Genomic DNA, 23,613 nt, shown 5'->3' with positions numbered 1-23,613 from the left:
TCCAAAATCTTGCATCTAAATCTATATTTATCTCATGGCAGATGCCATTTTAAAAGAAAGGTAGTCCTTTCCTGGAGCTATATACAGAGTTACCTTGAGAAGTTAGGAGACATAAATTCAGACATAAATTCATACATGAATGCTGAATTTCATGATTCACATTGTGAAAGCACCGTTAGATTCCAAGTTAAGATCACAGCATCCGCTCAATACTGGTACTTCATAATTCTTGAATACCTAAACACCATAACCTTATAACATCTTAACATAAGACAAAGGCATTAAAATTATCCAGAGTGATCATCTCAGTAATCTACTGCTTCCCTCCTACAGACTCAAGCCATCTCTAAAACAGGGCTTTGTTCAAGTCATTGTGGGATCTCATCACTTCTCATATATATTTAGTTCCTAGAATCACATCATCTGCACTTTAAATGGTATAATTTCAGCTACTTCTCTTCAGCTCCTGTTCTCGTGGAAATGCGTAAGATTTAATGAGCTGCTGATCTCTATTTCATGTTTAAATTTGATATTAGCCTTTCCTCTGTCTTCTCTTCTATTCTTAGATATTGTAAATATCCAGATTGAGAGCATGGGCCAGGAGATCTTTTTCATATTTGTCCTTTGCCTTTTACAGCATGTCCTTGCTGGCTGTCCTCTTTTCAAATTTTGTTTTTCTCTGAATGGGCTACTGCACTGATGCCTTTTGGCAGCTGCCGAGTGTTAAACCTGAATATAAAATCAATCCGTGGGTCCAGAGCCACAAAACAGGGCCTACTTGAATTGATATTTTTCCCTCAGTTTTCTGGTTACTGTCATATTAGAGTTTTAGTGCAATGGGCAAGTACAATAATTCATTTTACTTTATGAGAAATCTTTATTTTCAAGGGCCACTGCTTGGTTGAATTCTTTTCAGCTCATCTTCTTGAATTTATGCAGCACATACAGTAATTCAAGATGCTCCTTTTACTCTAAATATTGTGGAGAAATCAAGCCAGAGTTTTTTGCACCATATTTCACATGAGTGTATAAAAAGTTACTAAGATATTATGACACAATCATTATTTTCCCATACGGGGGCAGTACTAGCAAAAGCCATTTCACACTCTCTTCCTCTTGTATATTTTTCTACTTTATTTCAAGAATAAAAGCCCTATTTCATTGCAGTTAAGACTTTGGATTTTGTTTGGATTTTGTCAACCCAACCTAGAATCACTTCCCTGTTCTCTCTGAATGGGAAGAATGAGAGTCCTCAGGCTAATTACTTATGTGGTATTTAAACCTCATTGTATTCATGTGTAAAATATAATAATAGTTCCTACCTTAGAAGGATAAGATAGGGATCAAAATTAAATTAATAATTTACATAATGTACCTACATAATACCTGACACAAAGGAAACTCTCAAAATATATCATTACATTTATGATGAATTATAATAATTGTCACCTTTGTTGTCTACTAATATGAGGAAGTTTTGCTGAGCAAGTCAACACCTACTCCTCTGAACAATAGAAATTTTAAAATGTGTGGCATTTCCAAAAGTGGTAAAGCAGCTTAAACAGTGTTTGAGAACACAATGAGAATAGACAACTTTTTTAAAAATACAATTCCTCAGAAAGCCTTTTGTTACCTTTATCTTTACTGCTTAACAAGTCACCCCAAATTTAATGGCATAAAACAATAGCCCTCTAATTAACCTTACAAAATCAGTAGGTTAGAAATCTGGAAAAGTACAATAGAATGAACTCTTATTGCTTTACAACCTCTGGGGACTCAGCTGGAAAGAGTCAAAAGATGGGAGGCTGTGACAGCTGTCTGGAGGTACAACTTCCAAGATGTCTCCCCTTCATTCATAAGTGTGCCTCAGTTGGGACTGTTGACTCGAACACTGAAACATGGCCTCTCCAAGTGGTTTGGACTCTTGACAGCATGAGAGCCGAGTTTTGACAGTCTCCTGAAACAGAACCTCTGTAGAACTAGTGTTTCAAGAGAACCAGGTAGAAGTTGTAAAAATTTTTCTGACCTAGACTCAGAAGTCACATAATGGTTGCTTTAGCTATACTTTCTTGGGTCAAAGTAGTCACAGACCTGTCCAGGTTCAAGGGGAGGAGACACAGACTCCATCTTTCTTTGCAAGAAGAGTTAAAGAATTTTGAGGCTCTGTTTTCAAATGCCATATCTTTTCTCCAAAAACTATCTTCATTTTTATTATTGTTTCTTTCTATGCTTCCTTCTCCCTTAATTATTCAGCATTACTTAGTACTCATTGTACATGGCTTTGTGGTTATTCCTGAGTCAATTAAACTTTATAAGAGTTATGAAGAATATTGTAAACTCAAGAGTACAGGAATCATTCCTTGCCTCATTTTTGTCTTCAAATAATTTCCAGCATGGGATCCTTCTTGCACTTTGCTGATTCATTCAATTAGCTTTAATATGTAGCAGTATCTTAGAACAAAAGTGAATACACATTGGCAGCAATGGTTAACAACTTTAGAAATGAGTACCAGTTTCAGAGATTAGGAAGTGCATGATAGCTACCAGTGTGGATTTCAAAGTAGCCTGACTAAACCAAGACTTCCGCTAAAAAGATTAAAAATGGTGAAAGAATTATCTTTTTAATTGAACAGACCAGGAATCCTGAAGAATTAAAGCAGTAATTCTTTGATTCTTTTGTTCAGAAATTATCTCTTGAACAACTATTTCCTGTAATCCCGGATGCTGTGAATACAGAGATATAAAGAACACAATTCTTGTCCACACAAAGATTACCTTCTAGTTGCAAAGATGAATAAGTAAGCCTGTAATAAATATTGAATGTGATAAATGTGCTGAGAAAAGAATATTCAAAATTCTGTTGGGATAAACCTTTAGACATTAAGAGATAAACGAGTCAATTGTAGTAAATTCTGTGATGTGCGGTCCAGGTTTCCCACCAGGACTGAAGGAATTATTCCTTCAGCTAATTATTCCTTCAGCTACAGGGAGTACTGTTCAGACAGCACTCAGCTGTCAAGCTTTTCCAGGAATTACCTACACTGCCCAGTCACCTTGCCTGAGGCCATGGCCCCTTCCCAGGGCAGCCCATATTCTATGCCTGGCCTAATTCTAAAAAGCCATGACAGCTTTAGAGCTCCCTTTGGTGTTTTGGGAAACTTCTCTCTTTATTCAACTGTACTCCCTTCCCTTTCCTTCCACAGGTGTTGATCCCAAGAGCACTCCCTAATAAACCTCTGTGTGCTTTCCAGGAGACCCAACATGCAACAACCATTAAATAGAAAAAAGGATCGTGTTAATCTAACAAGAGCTATTACAACAGTCACTTTCAAACCATCCTACACATCACTACCATATTAATCTTCATGTGCCACAGAACTGATCTTCTCAAAAAAGAAAAGTTGTTCCCCTTACTTAATGAATAAATTTTGAATTACTCAATGTAGCATTTAAAATTATTCATTATCTAATTCTGACTTACATCCTCATATCCCATTCTTCCCATTTATTTAATATTCAGCTAAACATACTGAATTACTGCAACTACTGAATCTTTTCCCACCTCTGGGCCTTTGTTCATACAGCTCCTTTGCCTTGACATGACCACATGGCCAAATTCTACCCATGCTTTAAGACTCAACTCAGAGAACCTCTATCCATCAAATTTTACTGATCTTTCCTTTCCCCATTACCAAGCTAAAGGGAATTGCTCTCTTCTCTGAACATATTGAATTCTATGTGCTTTCCTTTTGTGACTCTCTGTTTTCCAGTTCATATTGTAATTAGTTAAAAACATGGCATTTCCTTTTCTCGATCCTAAATGATGCATAGTGGATATCACAAAGATATAAAGAAGAAAAGAAAGGTCTAAGGGAGAGAAACTGGAGTGGGGAAGGGTGAAGAGACTGAGGGAGAAAAATAAGGAGGGAGAACGGGGATAGAGACAAAGGACCAGAGAATGAACCGCAGAAAAGAAGGGTAGCACTTTGTCTTTCAAAGGAGTGGATTGAAAAACACTGCAGGATAATCTACTTCTTTTCTTAACAAAAACATCAGAAACACTTTATGGCAGCTCCGTTGGAGTTAAATAATAAAGACCATCATCACTTTGTACTTTGGCCAAGGCAGTAATGAAATGGCAAGCTTTGGAAGTGAACTTTGAAATACGTTCCTATTAATTAATATACTTTTGTCCTTGAAGTTGAGGTTGTACTCCTATAAACCATTTTACTTCCTCCGGAGCTATTTCAAGCACTATTACAGAGTTCTGTGTTGCTCATTAAAGAATTTAGAAAGAGGAGCAAAGGACTTAAAGAAAGATTACTTTATGGATGCTCTAGAGAATGAGAACCATAGCCAGTTGAGGACGTCCAGCAGACCCAGACCAAATGCATCTTCCCTGTGAATGCTCCATACCCTGGTCACCCAGCACTTCAATCTTTGTCCTGTTTGAAATTTTCCAGGAGCAGCACTCAGAAAGGCAAAGGAGAATTTAATTTCAAATATTGTCATATTTTTAATTTAGAGAGATTAGGAATCAGTCCAATGTCAGCTTGGGTGCCAATGGATATTTGAATTCTCTAGTCCTATCTCAAGGCAAAGGAGAGCTCCAGTAGTCCCACACAAGTAAAGAATCCCTGGCCTGAGGCTGCCCTCACTATGCCTCCATCAGGTTTTTCAAACCCAGAGACAGAAACCATCCATGTCAGCAATTTTGAACTCTGCTCATCAATAACTCTGTTGTTTAAGCACCTCAGGCAGAGCCACTGACAATTAGGCGACGTTGCTCACAAAGTTAAAGAAAAATAATAATACATTCAGCAAGCAGTCACCAAGATCATGATAGCACCATGGACTGATCTTTTTGCCTGCTCTTATTTTCATTTGGTTTCAGCCTCATTTCTCCCAGAGTTGAAGTCTGATTATCCCCAATAATTGATGATGCTGAAAGAAGTCATCTCATCAAAATCCTGAGCAGCTGTGATTTTTACATTTGCTGACTCTCGTGCCTCCCATTATCCAGGCTACTGGTCAAACATGCCAAAACGGCTAGGCTATTTCCATCAAGTAGCCTCAGTAAATTTCTATTTGGAGGCAGCCTGCTTAGCCAGTATCCCTTCACCTTTCCTACCTTCCCTGAGGGAAGCAGAAAAAGTGATGCATGGCCCACACTTGTGGAGCAGTTGATGCTTCTTACTCCAACTCTGCACTCCAGATTACCCAAGGTCTCATCTTTATGATGCCCAGTGAGGCTCATGTCATGTCTGCTTGTCTAGAGACTGGAGTGGAGTGGACATAATATGGGATTGGTAGCCCGAAAATTTGCATTTGAGACTCAGCTCTATCGTTAGCTCACCATATCACCTTTTAAAAAGCTGCAACATTTCTGCCTCTATTTCCTAATCTATAAAACGGGAAGACAGAATGTTAAAGTCATTATTCTTCATCTCTGTTGGGAAAATTAAGTAAGAGTATAGACATAAAATGGCTTTTCAAATAATTTTTAAAAATCTGTGCAAACATTTGCACAAATAATTAAATTAGCACTGTGAATTTGCCAGCTGTGTTTCTGAACCAGAAACCTAACCTCAGTAAATTACCAGGGTCAATTATGAAGGAAAAAGTTATACTCTCTTTTGTATTTCAGGATATCATTAGTTTTTGTTTGTTTGTTTGTTTTCCTCTTTTTCCTGTGGGAGACTTGCCAAGCCCAAACAGATGGTGCTTGTTAAAAAAGAAAAGGTAATTTAATAAAACCAACCTCATTTCATTTATAACCCATTTTAAAAGCACAAAGCATAACCATTTTACTCTCAGCCAGTGGCATCAGATCACTGCTTCACCAAAAAGGTCAACTCAGAAGGACTTGTAGTTTCACAGCCTCTTCTCAAAAATAGTCTCTGACTGTAGTCAATAAGGCTGTTTTTAATACGGAAAATGTTAAACAATGGATATTTCCAACTGTATTCTAATGCTTAAAATGGAGTGGTTGACTTGACATCAAGGATTAAATATATTTCATATAGAAAGCCAAAATTTTAAAGAAATTCTGTTACAAAACTTCCCAAACCTCATGTCCTCTCAATACTTTCTAATCAAGCAACAGTGTTCCTTTCACTTCTCTTTGGTATATTCTGCATCATCAAATGGGAACAGGGGCACTCTTTTCTTGTTGAATGTCTGGGGTCCTCAGTCAGTGGTTGCATTGCCCCTCAGCCTAATATTTTGTTCCCAATAGAAACGATGACTTCCAGAATCTAACTAGGAAAACAATGCCCCAATGTAGCAGTGAGTGCCGGACAAGCTGTGTAGATGAGCATGTAAGGAGGAAATCATTGAAGCCAAGTGATTTAACAGGCACCATGCTGTCTGCAAACAAGCCTTCTAACTTTTCTTCCTCAAAGCAGTGTAACAAACTGCAAGATGTCCTGGATAGAGTCGACCACAATAGAGCAAAACACTTAGGATACAGCATTTTTGTTGTTTCTATTGTTGCTTTTAATATAGGGGCTATTTCTTCTTCAGATCTTTTTAAAAACAGTACATTTTAGAGATGATTTGATGGATTACAACATGTGGAAATTGTAGTTGTTACCTTTCCTAAGACTCGTTTCTCAAGAAAAAAGTGACTAAAACAGATTTGTGCAAAGACATTTGACTTGTGGCAGGCATGAGATCAGGTTCTGAAATCTTGCGTGTCTGTGTATGTACGTGCTTGTTTATGTGTGTGTGTCAATCTGTGTGTATATTTATGCATACACATATCACATGTATATGAATTATATGTTTAATCCACACATATTACACATGTATATTAAGTATACATATTAATACATGTAATTTTAATCACAGTAGTGTTTCACCATTACAGACTCAGTGTTGTCAATGCAGAACTAGGATGTATAATAGTCATAGCCAGTGTTCCCATGAACAGAGATAGATTTAAGGTAGAGGAGAAAAATAAAAGAAAAGCTATACTCTTAAATATATATTAACCCCAGAACCTCACTTAATGATTTGTAATTTGTATGCTCCTTTGATGTCCTAGGGCCTCAATCTTCAAAGAAAAAAAAAAAGTAAATTTGAATAAACCTTTTATAATTTGTTAAAGTGCAGGATGAGTAATGTTAGCATGAGTTGAGGAAAACAAAACACTAGAAAGATATGTGGAGCTGTCAATAATTCATCAGGGCCAGCCTATTTTAGCACCTAATAATTTTTTCTGTGCTCCTTCTTTAGAAGAGAACAAATCAGAACACCAATGCAGTAAATTCTCACAGGGGAAACCATAATTCTATTGATGTGCTTCAAGATGGCTTTTTGTTTTCAATTCTGCAAAAGCAGATCGATAAAACTAATGCAGGTTCTCTCCTAAGATTTTTCTTCTACATTCATAGTTAGGAGACTTGCTAACACTAGTTTAACTGATACAGCACTGGCAGGCATAATGGAGCAGGCTTTTGCAGACAAGTGGAATATAAGAGGTAAAAAAAAGAAGGAAAACAAAAAACAAAATACAATGCTAGCATGGGGCAGTTTCATTTATCTGTTAAGTATGTGAATTACTGAGTTAAGCTACCTAGGTTTGAATCCTAGTTTTACTTACTGGCTATGGGACTTCAGCAAGAGAATAGACCATTCTGTACCTTATTTACTTCAAATATTAAATGAAGGATAATGAAAGGTAAGAGAATTAAATAAAATTATTCATGTAAAAACCTCAGAAGTTCTAGTAAATTCAAAATACGTTAACTTATCATTCTACTAAGGTGTGACTCTAATACTCTTACTCTTTGAGCATGGATGCGCTTCCTAGATCATTCAAGAAAGGTCAGAAGAAATGATGTCATCTAAGAAACAAGCATCAGTGCATTTGAATGTAGATCTGAACAGAGTTCAGGATTCAGGACAGAGGTAAAGAAGGAATCTATGAGGGAAGAGAAGGAGTTTAGAAAGGCTTTTAACAAATCCTGTCTATCTCTCTTTTCATTTGCTATACTCCTAAGAGCTGAAGAAGAAAGAAGAAAATATAACACACATGCTAACCAGGCTGAAGAGGCCTAAGGGGAATGTTGAAGGGGTCATAGCTTTCAGATGCTAACACTGTCTTCTCATGCTCATTTAAGTTATACTGGCTTCCTTCAAAACAATTCTTTCTTTTTTTTTTTTTTTTTTTTGCGGTACGCGGGCCTCTCACTGTTGTGGCCTCTCCCGCTGCGGAGAGCACAGGCTCCGGACGCACAGGCTCAGCGGCCACGGCTCACAGGCCCAGCCGCTCCGCGGCATGTGGGATCTTCCCGGACTGGGGCACAAATCCACGTCCGCCGCATCGGCAGGCGGACTCTCAACCACTGCACCACCAGGGAAGCCCCTTCAAAACAATTCTTATCTCTACTCTTAAACAGGAGCGCACTCAGTACTTTGCATCTACTTTATTGAAACTGTAAGCTCATTCCTGTAAGTTCTTCCCATGCACTCTGGGTGGAATGGCTCATCCCTCCTCTGAAAACACAGCAGTTAGGATGTTCCAGGGTACCAGCTCTAGGGCCTTCACTTACTAACTATAGGGTCTTGAGCAAATAATCTCTTGTCTGTGCCTGAAACTTCACATCTTGCCTATGTCCTCACCTGTAGAACAAGGTGACTATTACCTGCTTCATACCATTGTGGGACAATTCAGAAAGATAATGCATGTGAAGTGCTTAGCTGAAACGCTGGAAAGTGAACAATGAATGGTAACTACTACTTTAATACTACTATTTTGTTTTTAACTTTATTTTGCATCATTATTGTTCATATGTCAGGATCTTGCTGGACAGCTGCTTTTTCTATGAAGAAGTCTATACTGAAAAACCTTAAGATTCAACACATAGTTATTATTCTAAATTCCTAAAAACCTCATGCTCTATACTACACTTTCAAGCTTTTGAAAATTTTCAAGATAGTAAATTATCATTTCATAGATATATTTGTGTATATTGCATTTGTTAGCTGGGTGTTTTCATTCTTATGTATTCTTATAAATATAAAATCTGCTTATATTGAAATAATCTCTTTATAACATATAGAGCAGTTTCATACTAATGTATGAAATTTCTAATTAGGTGTAGAGGGAATTAGGCTTATTTGTAGACTCAAGATTATAATTAGATAGAAGTACAAATGGTTTCATCAACATGGTTACACATAAAAATACCAATACTGCATATATACTGTATGATTTCTAGGTATATAGCAAAGATCTCTTCACTTTCACATAAGATAGGCATGATTCAAAAGCCAGTATGCTAAAAAAACTACATTTACATTGTTATGTTTTTCCCTGAAATTGATAATTTTGAGAGATGTGTAAAAGGGAGAAAAAAAACTCCTTTAACTTTTGTTAATTAAAACAATATTTCTTCATAACTTAGAATATTTTTCACAGCATTCATATCCTAAGGTTAGATTTAATACATCCAGCCAAAGCTTCCACTTAAGACTTGATAATAGCTCTCAGATGAGTGGTTCAGTGTGCAACTGTGAATTCAATGATACTTGAAGAGGAAATAGATAGTGGGAAAAATTATTAATAATAAACATCACTTTTTTAAAGTTAATAGACTGCTTTTTAGAGAAAGTTTAGGGTTAAAGAAAAATTGGACAGTTCAGGGTTCCCCAATACCCCCTGCCCTTACACACATACAGTTTCAGTTTCCCCTCTTACTGACACCTTGCATTAGAGTGATATATTTGTTACATTTGATGAGATAATATTGATACATTATTATTAAATAAAGTCCATAGTTTACATTGGGACTATTTATGTATAATCTATGGGTTCTGACATATATATAATGACATGTATCCACCATTATAGTATCATACAGAGTAATTTCACTGATTTAAAAATCCCCTGTGGGCTTCCCTGGTGGCGCAGTGGTTGAGAGTCCGCCTTCCGATGCAGGGGACATGGGTTCATGCCCCGGTCTGGGAAGATCCCACATGCCGCAGAGGGGCTAGGCCCGTGAGCCATGGCTGCTGAGCCTGCGCGTCCGGAGCCTGTGCTCCGCAACGGGAGAGTCCACAACAGTGAGAGCCCCGCATACTCCAAAAAAAAAAAAAAAAATCCCCTGTGCTTTTCATTTCTTCCTCCCTCTCCATAAACTCCTGGCAACCACTGATCTTTTCACTGTCTCCATAGCTTTGTTTTTTCCAGAATACTAGAATACTATGTAGAATACTACATAGTTAGAATCATACAGTATGTAGTATTTTTTTAAAAAAAACCACTTAGCAGGATGCATTTAAGGTCCCTGCATATCTTTCTGTGGCTTAATAGCTCATTTCTTTTATTGCTGAAGAATATTTCACTCTATGAAGGTGTCACAGTTTGTCCATTCACCTATTGAATGTTTCCATATGTTGGCAATTATGAATAAAGCTGCTATAAACATTTGTCTGCAGATTTTTGTGTAGACCTAAGTTGTCAACTCCTTCGGGTAAATACCAAGAAGCTGTACTATCTTGAATTCCACTAGTAAAAAATAAGAGTGTCTGTTGTTCTGCATCTTGTCAGCATTTGTATTGTCAGTGTTTGGGATTTTAGTCATTTTAATAAGTGTGTAGTGGCATCTCATTGTTGTTTTACTTTTCAATCCCCTGATGTGAAATTATGATGAGCATCTTTTCATATTCTTATTTGTCACCTGTATATCTTCTTTGATGAGGTATCTATTCAGATCTTTTGCTATTAAAAATACATTTTATCATCACTTTTTTATGGCAGACTTTATTTTATAGAAAAGTTTTAGATTCACAAAAGAACTGAAAAGATAGTACAGAGAGTTCCTATATTCCCTAAACACAGTTTTTTCTATTTTTAGCATCTTGCATTAGTAACAAACATAACTTTTAATAATTAATCATCAGAAAATATGAGTTGAAACAAGATCCAAACACTATTAGTTTCCTGAGGACAATAAGGAACCCAAGCATCTGCCATTTAGTGATCCTAAACGCTGTTGTTTAAAGACACTCAGACATTTTTGCATTCATTGCCCATCTAACATCAATAGCAATAATCACGACTTAGTTTTAGCTCTTACCAGTTTTCAAATGCCTTTATATGTTTCTACGAAGGAATTTATGATTGGGTAAGAGAGTCAACAAAAGAAGCAGATCAAGCCCTGTCAATTCTTTTCTGCCTTTTCTTTTCAGCCTCGTGTTTTAGATAGGACAATCTTATGATGTGTTACCTTTATTTATCAAATGAACAAAGAAAGGTCCCAAGAGCTATAATCAAGTCTTCACAGTTCCTTTCCAACACTCTTCATCTATACAGTTCTATACACAAAGATTCACTTTCCATAATCTGATCAAGAAGATTGAATAAAAACATAAGGTCTATCTCTCCATATTGTTTATAATCTTTCTTTGTTCATTGCTTGTTTTTAGTCCACAGGGTTTTCTCTGATAGTCCTAAACAAGGTCAGAATTACACACAGGATCATCACCCTTTTTTGTAAATGTACAAGATTTTGCTTTATGTTTACAATTGCTTTTTTTTTTTTTTTTTTTTTTTTGTGATACGCGGGCCTCTCACTGTTGTGGCCTCTCCTATTGCGGAGCACAGGCTCCAGACGCGCAGGCTCAGCAGCCATGGCTCACGGGCCCAGCCGCTCCATGGCATGTGGGATCCTCCCAGACCGGGGCACGCACCCATGTCCCCTGCATCGGCAGGCGGACTCCCAACCGCTGCGCCACCAGGGAAGCCCCTACAATTGCTTCTTATATAAAATAAGAAACTATGTTTTATCATGTTAAACTTTCAACCTGAGTACCATATCTATGTCAAAACCAATATACAAGAAAGGTAATTTTTGTTGTCAATAATATTAAAATTATAATGTTGGCTCTCAGATCAGTACTACAATTAACAAAAGTTTTGCCCAACTTACATATTTTTTTCTGAATAACATCAGACTTCAAACCCTAAGGCAGTTTCTTTTCCTATCTTTTTTATTTATTTCAATAGTTGGTATCAAACTATCTCATTACTGAGCAAAATCTTCCTGACACCTTGAATTTTCACATCGGTTTCACATTTGTCATAAAAGGTGTTTTTTGGTAAGTAAGGTATTTTGCCTTAAATTTCTTATATATGATAGATAATATCTCAGTAAGATGTGAATGCATTTTAAATCATCCCTGGAAGTGTAGAACCACTGTGTCCATTACAACATTCAAGGCATTTATTTGGAATGTTTTATCTTATGTCTCAGGTTAGGAATTTAAAATTGTCCCTTGAATTTGTATTTGTAGCTCAACTTAGGAATTTTCTATCTAACACTAATTTCTTTGGCATTTAGTTGTTGACTGTCCATGAGGTATAGGTATGCGCTCTCCCAAGAACAATGCTAGATATTTTTTATTTTGTGTATAATAATTTTATCATTTTTTATCTGCAGTGACTTGTAAATGATGTAGGCATTTTAAATATATTCAAGTATTAAACAACCAAACCACCAAGTTCTGCTGCTTTACAAAATCACTTACTTGTTTCCCACATAAGATGTGTTTTCAGGGCTTCCCTGGTGGCACAGTGGTTGACAGTCTACCTGCCGATGCAGGGGACACGGGTTCGTGCCCTGGTCTGGGAAGATCCCACATGCCGTGGAGCAGCTGGGCCCATGAGCCATGGCCACTGAGCCTGTGCTCCGCAATGGGAGAAGACACAGCAGTGAGAGGCACGCGTACTGAAAAAAAAAAAAAAAAACCCACAAAGATGTGTTTTCAGTAATAAGTCACATATTTTTCAAAATAAATCAGACACTGGGAGAGTAAAATATTATTACTTAAATTTGCTGCAGAGTCATTGTCTGCTCACTACCTGAAGATTTCTTTCTTAATAAATTTAAATGGGACACATCTATTGCTGAAGCTCTTAGTCTAGACTTATTTTAGCATCAGTGTTCCTTGCCTGTAAAATAAATAAATTCACTTCATTGCCTATAGGATTTTATTCTATTACATTCAGTACATAGGCCTTCATGGATAAAAAATGTGCTGTAATTATTATCCATATTATTTGCTAAATACAGAAAATGAAAAAAATTGGGCTTTTTGGGAGAATAAATAAAATAATTATGCTATTTTCTATGTTTAAGATAAAAATACAAATATCCTATTAAAAGATAAACATAACAGAAATGATAAAAATTAAAAATAATATTGGCTGGTTTAATTTAAGGTTCTAAAAATGCAAACACATATCATCAATCATCAAGAGCTTACTAATGCTCAGAGCAGCTCTGATTATTATGCAGGATATATATAAAGAAGATACTGTTCCTGGTGATTTAAATTAGTTATTCCACTATAAACTCAGCCTTGAAGGTCCTGGGTCTGAGTCCTGGATTTCTTTTTGCCCCTAGACCCACAGGTCCTTCTACATCTCTGTTTCCCTTTCCTACTCCAAATATATAAATTCCCGCCCTCATTACTGGTTTTTACTCAAGCCCTTCTTCGGGGGTTAAAACCTTGCTAGTGTTTAGAGACCTAGACATTTGCCTGCCCCTTGCCAGCTTCCAGTTCCTAAAGTCTCAACCAACTTCTCCAAACTTTGTAGGTATCTTTGTCCCAATCTGCTCTCTTTCTGATTTCAGAGCATTTGCATCAACTAGAAATTTCCATTCTTAGGACCCGTGCATCGAGTCTGATTCTCTTGGATGTCAACACTATCTTCAATCAAACATGATTTGGAGACCCAGATTTTCTCTAAAATGTGGTATACGATGTGTGCAAAGTGTGAAGAAAACTGGATTATCCCTATAGACATAGGGATTCCTATGTCTTAGTCCATATTACAGAAAGAAGTAAAGAATACGGCATTGAAGGCAAAAGATAATGTAAACAGTGCCGAAGCAGACGCTTCTAAGTCATGTCATGATCTTCACAATTTGGGGGTCAGTTGGAAAACCCTTGAAAAGCAACATTATTCAAAAATGGAGGTACCACCAAGCCTTAAGCACTATGTAAACTCTGGCAGTTCTAAAGGGTTTTGATTATGTAGGCAAATTTATTTTAAAAGGATAGAAAAAATTAAGAGGTTTTCTCAGTTGATTATACATGGCCATCAAGAGAATAGTCCAGGAGTCAAAAGAGCTATACATAAAATAATGGCAAGTAACACAAAGCAATATACGATTTAGTACTTAATTTATTAAAACTTTAAATACAGTAGAGTTGGAAGAAGTCAGGCAAGAAGGGACTGATACTCGATCCTGAAAAAGAATTAGAAAGAGAATGGAGATGGTATTCATAAAACAATGGATTCATCTGATCAGATGTATTGTAGCAGGAATCAGTGCCTACGTTTTAAGGCAGAGGAAACAGATCTAAATATTTCAGCATAGGGCTGGGGATTAGTAGTAAATTCAGTTAACCCAGGGAAAGTAAGGCCAAATTCTAGACTACCTTGAAGTCCAGAAAAAGAAAATGAGAATAGATTTGGTCAAAGTGAAAACATTGGTAGATTTGGAGCAAAGGATTTGCACATTACAACTACTTTATTTACTCTTTTTTTCTCTGTTAAACTAATATTGATGAGTGTAGTCTAGGTCAATCAAATTCATATTAAATTGTAGTTGACTATACCATAGAGTTCTCTGAGACTAGTATAGGAGGAAGTTTGGAAGGGATTATCAGACAGATGGAGAATAAGCCCTCCACGCCTGACTCACTGCTTTGATCTGGTTTATATATTGTGATTCTGTGTCACATTTCTTTTGAAACACAGCCTTAGTAGGTTAAAATATTACAAACTACAGTTATAGGTAGTAAAATAATAAAAATCTAGATATGGAAAGGAACTTTTAAAGCTAAGAATATTTCAAGTTAATGGCTACCTGCCTCAAAACTGCCTGAAATAAATTTGGAGGTCAATAAATCTTTTTGCATTATTACTTAAGAGAGATCCAAAACCCCCCGGACCAAAGATGGTTTGCCTCAAAGCTCACAGTACTTTATAATAGAGGGGAAAGTAGCCTCTGAGTCTCTTGTGTTTGGAGATTCTCATTATTTTTCTTAACTCTGAACCTGCATTTTTTACTCTTGTATCATGTTGCAGTTTCATTGTTTGGGATAAAAAATATAAATTTTTAAAAATATTTTTATAAAAATATAAAATTTTATTAAATTCATTGGCTAATCTCAGAACAAGAGATAAAAAAACAAACCTGAAATCAAATATTTGACTATATTAATCATAATCTCAGAACTAATCTTTTTCAATAACAGATATATTTATGTTGTACTAAATTTTTATGGTTATTTTTCCTTGTTCAAAACTGATTTATTGCCAACTCTATTACTTTTATCCAATCACACTTTAGAAGAACATCATCAACATTTGTATGTCTCATTAGTAGAACTGTCTTAATCCACCATAAAAGTGAATTATTTCTCCCAATTTATTCTAAATTCAATAGCATCACGTTTTTTAAAATGCATTGTCTATTACAGGCTTTGGCTATTATCAAACTGATTCCCTCACATCTGTATCTCTACTTAGTGTGTTGGGTAAGACTTTTTAGTACTTTACAAAGAAAATTACTTAAATCATCCAACTACTATAATTTATGGGGTATAGTCTATGTGCAAAGCACTGGGCCAAATGCTGCAGGGGAAGTAGCAAAAAAGGTACTTTTGCTGTGCCTTTGGAAAGAGTATCTTAGAATGTGAGGTAAAGATATTCCAAAGAGGAAAAGTTTTGGAACACTTACAATGCAACCTTTAAATGAGGGCAAATCAAATGCAAAATTAAAATAGTGCGGGATATAGAAGGGACACAGTATATAGGCAAGTTCACATACTATTGCACTTTTATCTGGCCTAATCCCACCAGCCTCAGGCTCTTCTATTACCGTAAGAGTTGTCTGTTTTATTAGATACTGTTGTGTGTTACATGTTGTACCATGCTGTAAGCCCTCTGGACTGCTTGAGGATACTGCTTCTACATTCCTTGACAATCTTGACTTTAGCCTGGAAAATTCATCCCCTGATTTGTCCTCCTCAATCTAGCAAGCGTTCTTTCTCCATTGTCACTGTTTTGTTGCAAGCCCCAAATTGTTGATGGTATCAGAAGCAGATCCAGCATACTCACTAACCACTATCTTAGTCGGAGAGAAAAATCTTACAACTCAAATGAGTATCAAATTGGACTGAAATTCTCTGACACAACAGACTGAAAGAGCAGAACATGACCTCTTGCAAAACATTTGTTTTGAAATTCATTGGCATTTAATGTCAATGATAGGTTGGATCAGAAGAGTAAAAATACTGCCGCCAGAAAGTCATCATTAAAATATTCTTGCTTTTGCTTATGTAAGATATGCCTTTTACACTAATATATGATCATATTACCATGACTCTCAAATACTTATTCCATCTAGGATTAACTTATTATTAGAGGGAGTGAGGCCTTAAATATATGTAATACAGGCAAATGTTATTCTTAACGTAATACGAGGCAGTTCCTACAGGAATCTGTGGGGGTAGAAACCAAACATGTAGGGCAACTTCAACATACAAGTAAGGCACATGACAGTCCCAGGTCAGACAGAATCCAGCCATGGAAATTGGGACACCAGGAAGAAAGGAAGGGAGAAAAGAAAGTTATCACCATGAAGCAGAAGTATGACATTAGAAGGGCATGACCCAAAGAAAAAATTTATCTTTCTTATCAATTCTGCCTTGGGTGATGGATAATAATTTTGGTTAATGTTGAACTGGAACACAGGGGGAAAAAAAGAAGGAAAGCAAAAAAGAAAAACCAATAGTCTTAGTCTTTTCTAGTCTAGGTAATACTGATTACTTAGATGAATCTGCCCAATGACTATTTATAACTTCACAAAACTTTATGGTCCTCCACTCTTGGAATGTCAACTTCCTCCTGTAACTTGTTGTGACCCTGAGCTAAACTTCTAGGCCTGTCTTTGATGTTGAACTTCTTTTTAAGTGCCCCAAAACTGGCCTTTCAAAAGCATCACACCAAACATTGACTTCATTATCTTCTCTGCAATATTGGTTTCTCTTACCATCGTAAGCTAATTCCATGAATGACACCTACAATCAATCCTAAGACTCTACTTGGCAGATAATTGTGTCTGATTAGCCTTTGATGATGATTTTTTAAGAAGTTTTGAGATCTTACTTCCCATTTATAATTTACAGCAAGAGGCACTAATTTTCTATTTATGGGACTAATACAAGATTTTTGAAATAAGTTTATACAATTGAAAAGCTGGGTTGCCTTAAAGAAAGTATCAAAGCAAACAGTTCATGGACTATGTATATAAGTTAAAGTTGTAAAATTGATTCACAAATGATTTATTTCAAAACTCTGTCACAAGTCTTAAAATACCCTCTATATGCTGGTAGTTGCCATGTTTTCATTTTCAATACTTACTGTCCCTACTTCCACTTGAATCTTATGTAACAGCCATTGTTATAATTCCTTGCACATGGGTGTACTGCACCCCCTTCCCCCTGGCCTTTCCCAATGTCAGTTACTTTGCTTGGAATTAACCCCTCCAGTCATGGGTGGAGGGATCATCTCCATCCCCATTTATGTGCCTGACAAATGTCTCCTGGTGTTTTTTAAAACTCATCCAAATACATCTCACTACAATGATGTTTTAGATTTCTACATTTATCCTTCAAAGTTCTTAACCTTCAAACACGTTTCAGTCCTTTTTGTATCTCTAGGCACTTGCCACAAAGCCTGAATCAAGATAGGAACCTAAAAAATGTTTTGAATGAATAATTCTTAAATATTAAAAATTAATGTTTAATACATTAGAGCGATAAATAAACCTTGTCTTTTGGCTCTGGGTAGCAGTTCCACCAAAGATTTCTGCCGGCCATGTTTGCCTCTCAAACTCTAAACAGAAGCATATACAAATCCGGAGTACTGACAGTCTCTAGATGTTGCTTCCAGGAGCCAACAGCTCATCTTTATGGCCTATTCTCAACTCTAACTGCTTCCATTACATATTCTCTCCTTTTTTTTTTTTTTTTACATTTAACCAGAAGTATATTTATTTAGTCCTCCAAAATGTTTTTCTTTTTTTAACATCTTTATCGGAGTATAATTGCTTTACAATGGTGTGTTAGTTTCTGCTTTATAACATAGTGAATCAGCTATACATATACATATATCACCATATCTCCTCCCTCTTGCATCTCCTTCCCACCCTCCCTCTCCTTTTAAAGAATCTCTTATTTAAAAGTCAAGCATATCAAGTCTTCTGTCCTGCTTCACAGGATGTAGGGAACATTATTCCAAGGCCTGAGGCTTAATAGGTAGATAAGCAAATGTCCCTTCTCCCTCAATGCACTGTATCAATGATTTCTAAGGATAATTTAGTCTAACACTCCATGAGAGGTTAGAGTATTTGCCAATGATTCTGTTTCCTAAACGAAAATTGTAAGTTTAGAGCACAGCATTGCATCAATTACTATAATTAGTCTTTGATATTAAAAAAAATAGACAATTGTAGCCTGAGTATGACTTTGAGTAGCCTCCTGGTATCTGTAATCTTTCCCCCAAAATCCTTTATATTATATGTCAAAAAAAGAAGAAAGACCCTTAACAAAAGATGGATCAGATTGCATTTGGGTTTTTGGTGTTTTGGGTTTTTTTTTTTTTTTTGCTGTTTCAGAAGAAGTCATTCAACCCATTCTGTTCAACCCATTCTGGATATAGGTGTGAGGGATGATGACTTCCCCAGACTCAGAATGCCAATGTCTTATCCCTATTTATTCCTTTGTAAGTTGTGGACAGCCAAATCACTGGGTTTCAAATGACAGAGCCCTCACAGGTTTCAAGAAAGAGGAAGACAGTTTTTCTAATCATTTAAGTACCATTTAGTCTGATTTGTAATCTATGGAGACTGCCAGAGAAGGCAAAGAGTTCTTGTGGAGTAATATAGAGGGGCTGGAAGTTCTGAAAGTAGTGGAGAAAAAGACTAGGATCTCAAGTCAGGAGAGTTGATTGAGAAGGGGTTTGCTACTCAGAAGTGCTAGGTAAGTGATCCTAAAGACCCTGCCATTGTTGCCATTTAAATGCCTGGAAATATTGGATCTGAGTTTGTGATAGCTGACCAGCCTGCCTTCTCAGCACTTGCGTCAAGAGACCTCATGAAAGAAAAAGGTGTGTTGAGGGATAGACTCGGTGTCAGCCATCTTTCAATTGTGTTCGCTGCCGCTGCCAGGGCGCTGTCGCTCTCTGTCGCCAGCGCCGCCTCTAGCTCGCTGAGCTCCAGCCGAAGGAGAAGGGGTCTAAGTAAGGAGGTCTCTATACCATGGCTAGTACAAAGCAGACTGCCCGCAAATCGACCGGTGGTAAAGCACCGAGGAAGCAACTGGCTACAAAAGCCGCTCGCAAGAGTGCGCCCTCTACTGGAGGGGTGAAGAAACCTCATCGTTACAGGCCTGGCACCGTGGCGCTCCGTGAAGTTAGACGTTATCAGAAGTCCACGGAACTTATTGGCAAACTTCCCTTCCAGCGTCTGGTGCGGGAAATTGCTCAGGACTTCAAAACAGGTCTGTGCTTCCAGACTGCAGCTATTGGTGCTTTGCAGGAGGCAAGTGAGGCCTATCTGGTTGGCCTTTTTGAAGACACCAACCTGTATGCTATCCATGCCAAACGTGTAACAATTATGCCAAAAGACATACAGCTAGCACGCCGCATATGTGGAGAACGTGCTTAAGAATCCACTATGACGGGAAACATTTCATTCTTAAAAAAAAATTTATGTTCCTGTATTGGTAGTTCTGAACGTTAGATTCCCCCACACACACACACACCGTGGGATCAAAAGGTACCTAAGTATATGATCGCAGGTGGAAAAATAGGGGACAGAAATCAGGTATTGGCAGTTCTTCCATTTTCATTTGTGTGTGAATTTTTAATATAAATGCAGGGACATAAAGCATTAGTGCAAGTCAAAATGTTTCAGTGAACAAGTTTCAGCAGTTCAACTTTATAACAATTATAAATAAACCTGTTAAATTTTTCTGGACAATGCCAACATTTGGATTTTTTTTTAAAACAAGTAAATTTCTTATTGACTGAAAAAAAAAAGAAAAAAGAAATATTGCACAGTTTGAACCCAAAGTCTCAGACAATCTACCATTACATTACTGTGATAAGTAGAATAACCACCCCTTCAAAAAAATGAATGAAAAGCTGTTCAAATATTAATCCCCAGAACCTGTGAATAAGTTATGATCCATGAAAATAGGGGAATTAAGGTTCAGAAACAATTATAGTTACTCATCAACTGACTTTAAAATAGGGAGACTATCCTGAGTTAGTCAGGTGGGCCCAAAGCAATCACAAGAATCCTTAAAGGTAGATAAGACAATTAAAAGAAAGAGCCAGAGAGATGGCAGTGTTAGAAGGATCCTGGCCAATATTTCTGGTTCTTGAAGATAGAGAAAGGGAATCATGAGGCAAGTAGAGCAGGCAGACTCTGGAAGCTGGAAAAGGCAAGGAAATAAATTCTTCCCTAGAGCCTCCAGAAAGGAATGCAACCCACCAACATTTTGATCTTAGCCTAGTGAGATCTGTGTTAGTCTTCTAATCTACAGAACAGTAAAATAATACATTTGTCTTATTTAAGCCACTAAATTTGTAGTAAATTATTATAGCAGCAATAGAAAATGAATACAATTACAAATGCCAGTTTTTTTGCCACCATGACTACTTCATGGGGAGTATCCTTCCCAGTTCCACACTGGATGACTCGAAGACCAAGGGAAGCCCCTGGTCACTTGGCAGAATGGTATACAGAAGATCGCATTCTTGTACTTGGGTCTGAAACTGAACTCATTACATGATCACAGGAGAGTGATAATGAGAAAAGGACACCTCTGATTTTGTGATGCAAATCTGTTCTCTGTCTCTGCACAACCCACCACAAATCACCTGTATTTGCAACCATCCTACCCTCCTCTGCATCATAACTGGGGATTTATTACCTCTCCACCTGTCTACAGATGGTGATTTGAAACTTATTCCCTTCTTCCCTCATAAGCCTTTGACTGAATTGATTACTTTTCCTCTCCATTGTGTATTTAATCCCTCCCTCTGGTATGAAAACCTCCTGCTGTGATTTTTAAACATTATCAAGTCTCTTGCCTCAGCAAACAATCAACAAAAGAAAAACTTTCCTTCTGTTTCCTATCCTATCTCTGTCTAGAACCCTGGGGGGGGGGGACAACTACAACAACAACAAAATAAACTGCTCTCTGTAATAGAAGTACTGCTGTTTCATAGGTCTATTTGTCATCTTCCTTTCTTTCTTCACTTAAGTCAAACATAGAGTCATAGCTCTCCCTAAGGTGACCAATGAAATGGACATTCTTAGAGCAACTGACATTGTTGACCTCTCCCAACGTCTTCAAGCACTCCTTTATTCAACCATTTGCAAAGGACCATTCTCTATCTAGGAGTGCTACTTTTCTCTCCATTTCACCTGATTATTAGTGTACATATCTCAGACCGGCACTTACGCAGTAAGTATTGCCTCATTACTTATAATCCCTCCATTATATACTTATCACACTGTGTTTTTAAATGTGAGTTTGCGATTATTTGATTAATGTCTATCTTTCCCATGGGAATGTAAGCTCCTTGATCTCAAGGCCCATGCCTGTTTTTGCTTACCATTATAGCATAATTTCAAAAACACTGCTAAGAGCAATCCCAAGAACATTGATAGGTACTCAAAAAAGATTTGTTCAGTGAATGATAAGCTTCAAAAGGAAAAAATACGCACCTAGAAAAAAGAATGAGAAATCAGTGCATTTACTGAGTAGTAATGTGATAAGGACATGCTAAACACTTGGATGGCTCATCTTATTTAGTTTTTTAAATGACCCAATGAAAGTAGTAGTTACATCATATAGATGAGAAAACACATTTGGAGAAGGTAAATAAATCCTCCAAGGTCTTACAGTAAAAAGTGGCAAAATTAAGACATGGAATTTAGATGTACTTAGTCCAAAGATTTTGCTATGTGGTCTCGCACTCATCCTGTCTTTACCTAAAATTTTGCTATTTTGTTCAATTTTTGCATTAATGTCAATTTTTTGAAGTATTGCATTGAACAATAACTTTTTTTGATAAATGTGTTTTTGATGCCTCCTTACATTTTGCAGCTGAGATAAGGGCCTCACTTGCCTTACTTACCCCATCCTAGTCTGGCCCTGCACAAATTATAGGGTTTGGTTAAAATGTTTATTCGAAAAGTAAGCTATACCTGGAATGAAGCAATAGAAATCAGCCTCTCAGAGAGAAAATAGGAGAAACCAATATTTTTAACCTGGATCAGAAGGATGAGAATGGGTTTAATAACAGACTCCATCACTCAGTAAAGGTAATGACGAACGATATGCAGCAGCAGTGACAGGTGATTCTCTACCATGCCAAGGGCAGAAAAAGAGTGAAAGCCTTCCGGGATTTTCTGGGGTTTTTTTTTGTTTTTTGTTTTTTGTTTTTTTGCGGTACGCGGGCCTCTCACTGCTGTGGCCTCTCCCGTTGCTGAGCACAGGCTCCGGATGCGCAGGCCCAGCGGCCATGGCTCACGGGCCCAGCCGCTCCGCGGCATGTGGGATCCTCCCAGACCGGGGCACAAACCCGTGCCCCCTGCATCGGCAGGCGGACTCTCAACCACTGCGCCACCAGGGAAGCCCCAGAATTTTCTATGCAGACATAAAAATAAGTTTATGTTTGGCACAAACATCACTTCTACCATATTCTGTTGGTCAAAGCAAGTCAGAAGCCCAGCCCAGATTCAAGAGGAGGGCCAATATACTCCACCTCTTGATGATAGGAATTGCAAAGTCACGTTGTCAGGGGTATATATTCAGATAGGAGAACGGCTGCTACTATTTTTTGCCAATATTCTACTACGGGTAGCAATGTTAGTACCATCATAACATTACTAGCACTGAGTAAATTAGTTATTCGTTTGTAAATCTTTGGCAGTTTAGTTGGCAAATGACAATATGTTGGTTGTTTTATTTTGCTTGTTGATACTTAATTTTGAACCTCATTTTGATAACTGTGGATGGAAATCACATTCTGCAACATTCTGATTGCCTTCGAGGGAGAAGAAGTGATTCTCAAATAAGAGACACTTTAGTTTCTGTTTGTTTGTTTTTGTTTTTCTTGATAGAAGAAAAATTGGCAGCCACCTCTATTCCCCTGACTGCTCATTTAAGAGACTTAGGTCAATTTACTCTTGGAGACATGGGATCACTGGGTTTGGGCACATCGTGTTAGGAAAGGCCATCCGCAGGTCAGAAATGATGAGATACCAAGTAAAGAGAATCTGCTGAAGCCCTCTCTATTAAAAATGCAGTCTCTGAGTAACACTTAATGTCTCCAAGAGTAAGTAAAAATATTTTAGAATCACCTGGGAATGGACTAAACGGATGATCTTCTGATTTGAGCCTCCTGGATGCAGTTCTCCTGTCCACATCCAAAGTAAAGGAATTAACCAGGGAAACAAGTTCTCTAGTTTTACTTTACTGCCTGCCTCAAACAAGGTTTCATTATTA

At 37.3% G+C, this 23,613-nt stretch overlaps 1 protein-coding gene across 1 annotated transcript; it reads left to right on the top strand.

Moving 5' to 3' along the window:
* The first annotated feature begins 19,263 nt into the window (after positions 1–19,263).
* LOC309803177 (histone H3.3A-like) lies at positions 19,264–19,777 on the top strand. Its single transcript, XM_082619078.1, has one exon. The coding sequence runs from the start codon at positions 19,347–19,349 to the stop codon at positions 19,752–19,754; it is 408 nt and encodes a 135-aa protein (XP_082475204.1). The 5' UTR covers positions 19,264–19,346; the 3' UTR covers positions 19,755–19,777.
* Positions 19,778–23,613: the final 3,836 nt, after the last annotated feature.

The sequence above is a fragment of the Mesoplodon mirus genome (assembly GCF_964341445.2).
Source record: "Mesoplodon mirus genome assembly, chromosome: 4".
Lineage (NCBI taxonomy): Eukaryota > Metazoa > Chordata > Mammalia > Artiodactyla > Ziphiidae > Mesoplodon > Mesoplodon mirus.
This window is presented reverse-complemented; position numbering and strand designations above follow the sequence as displayed.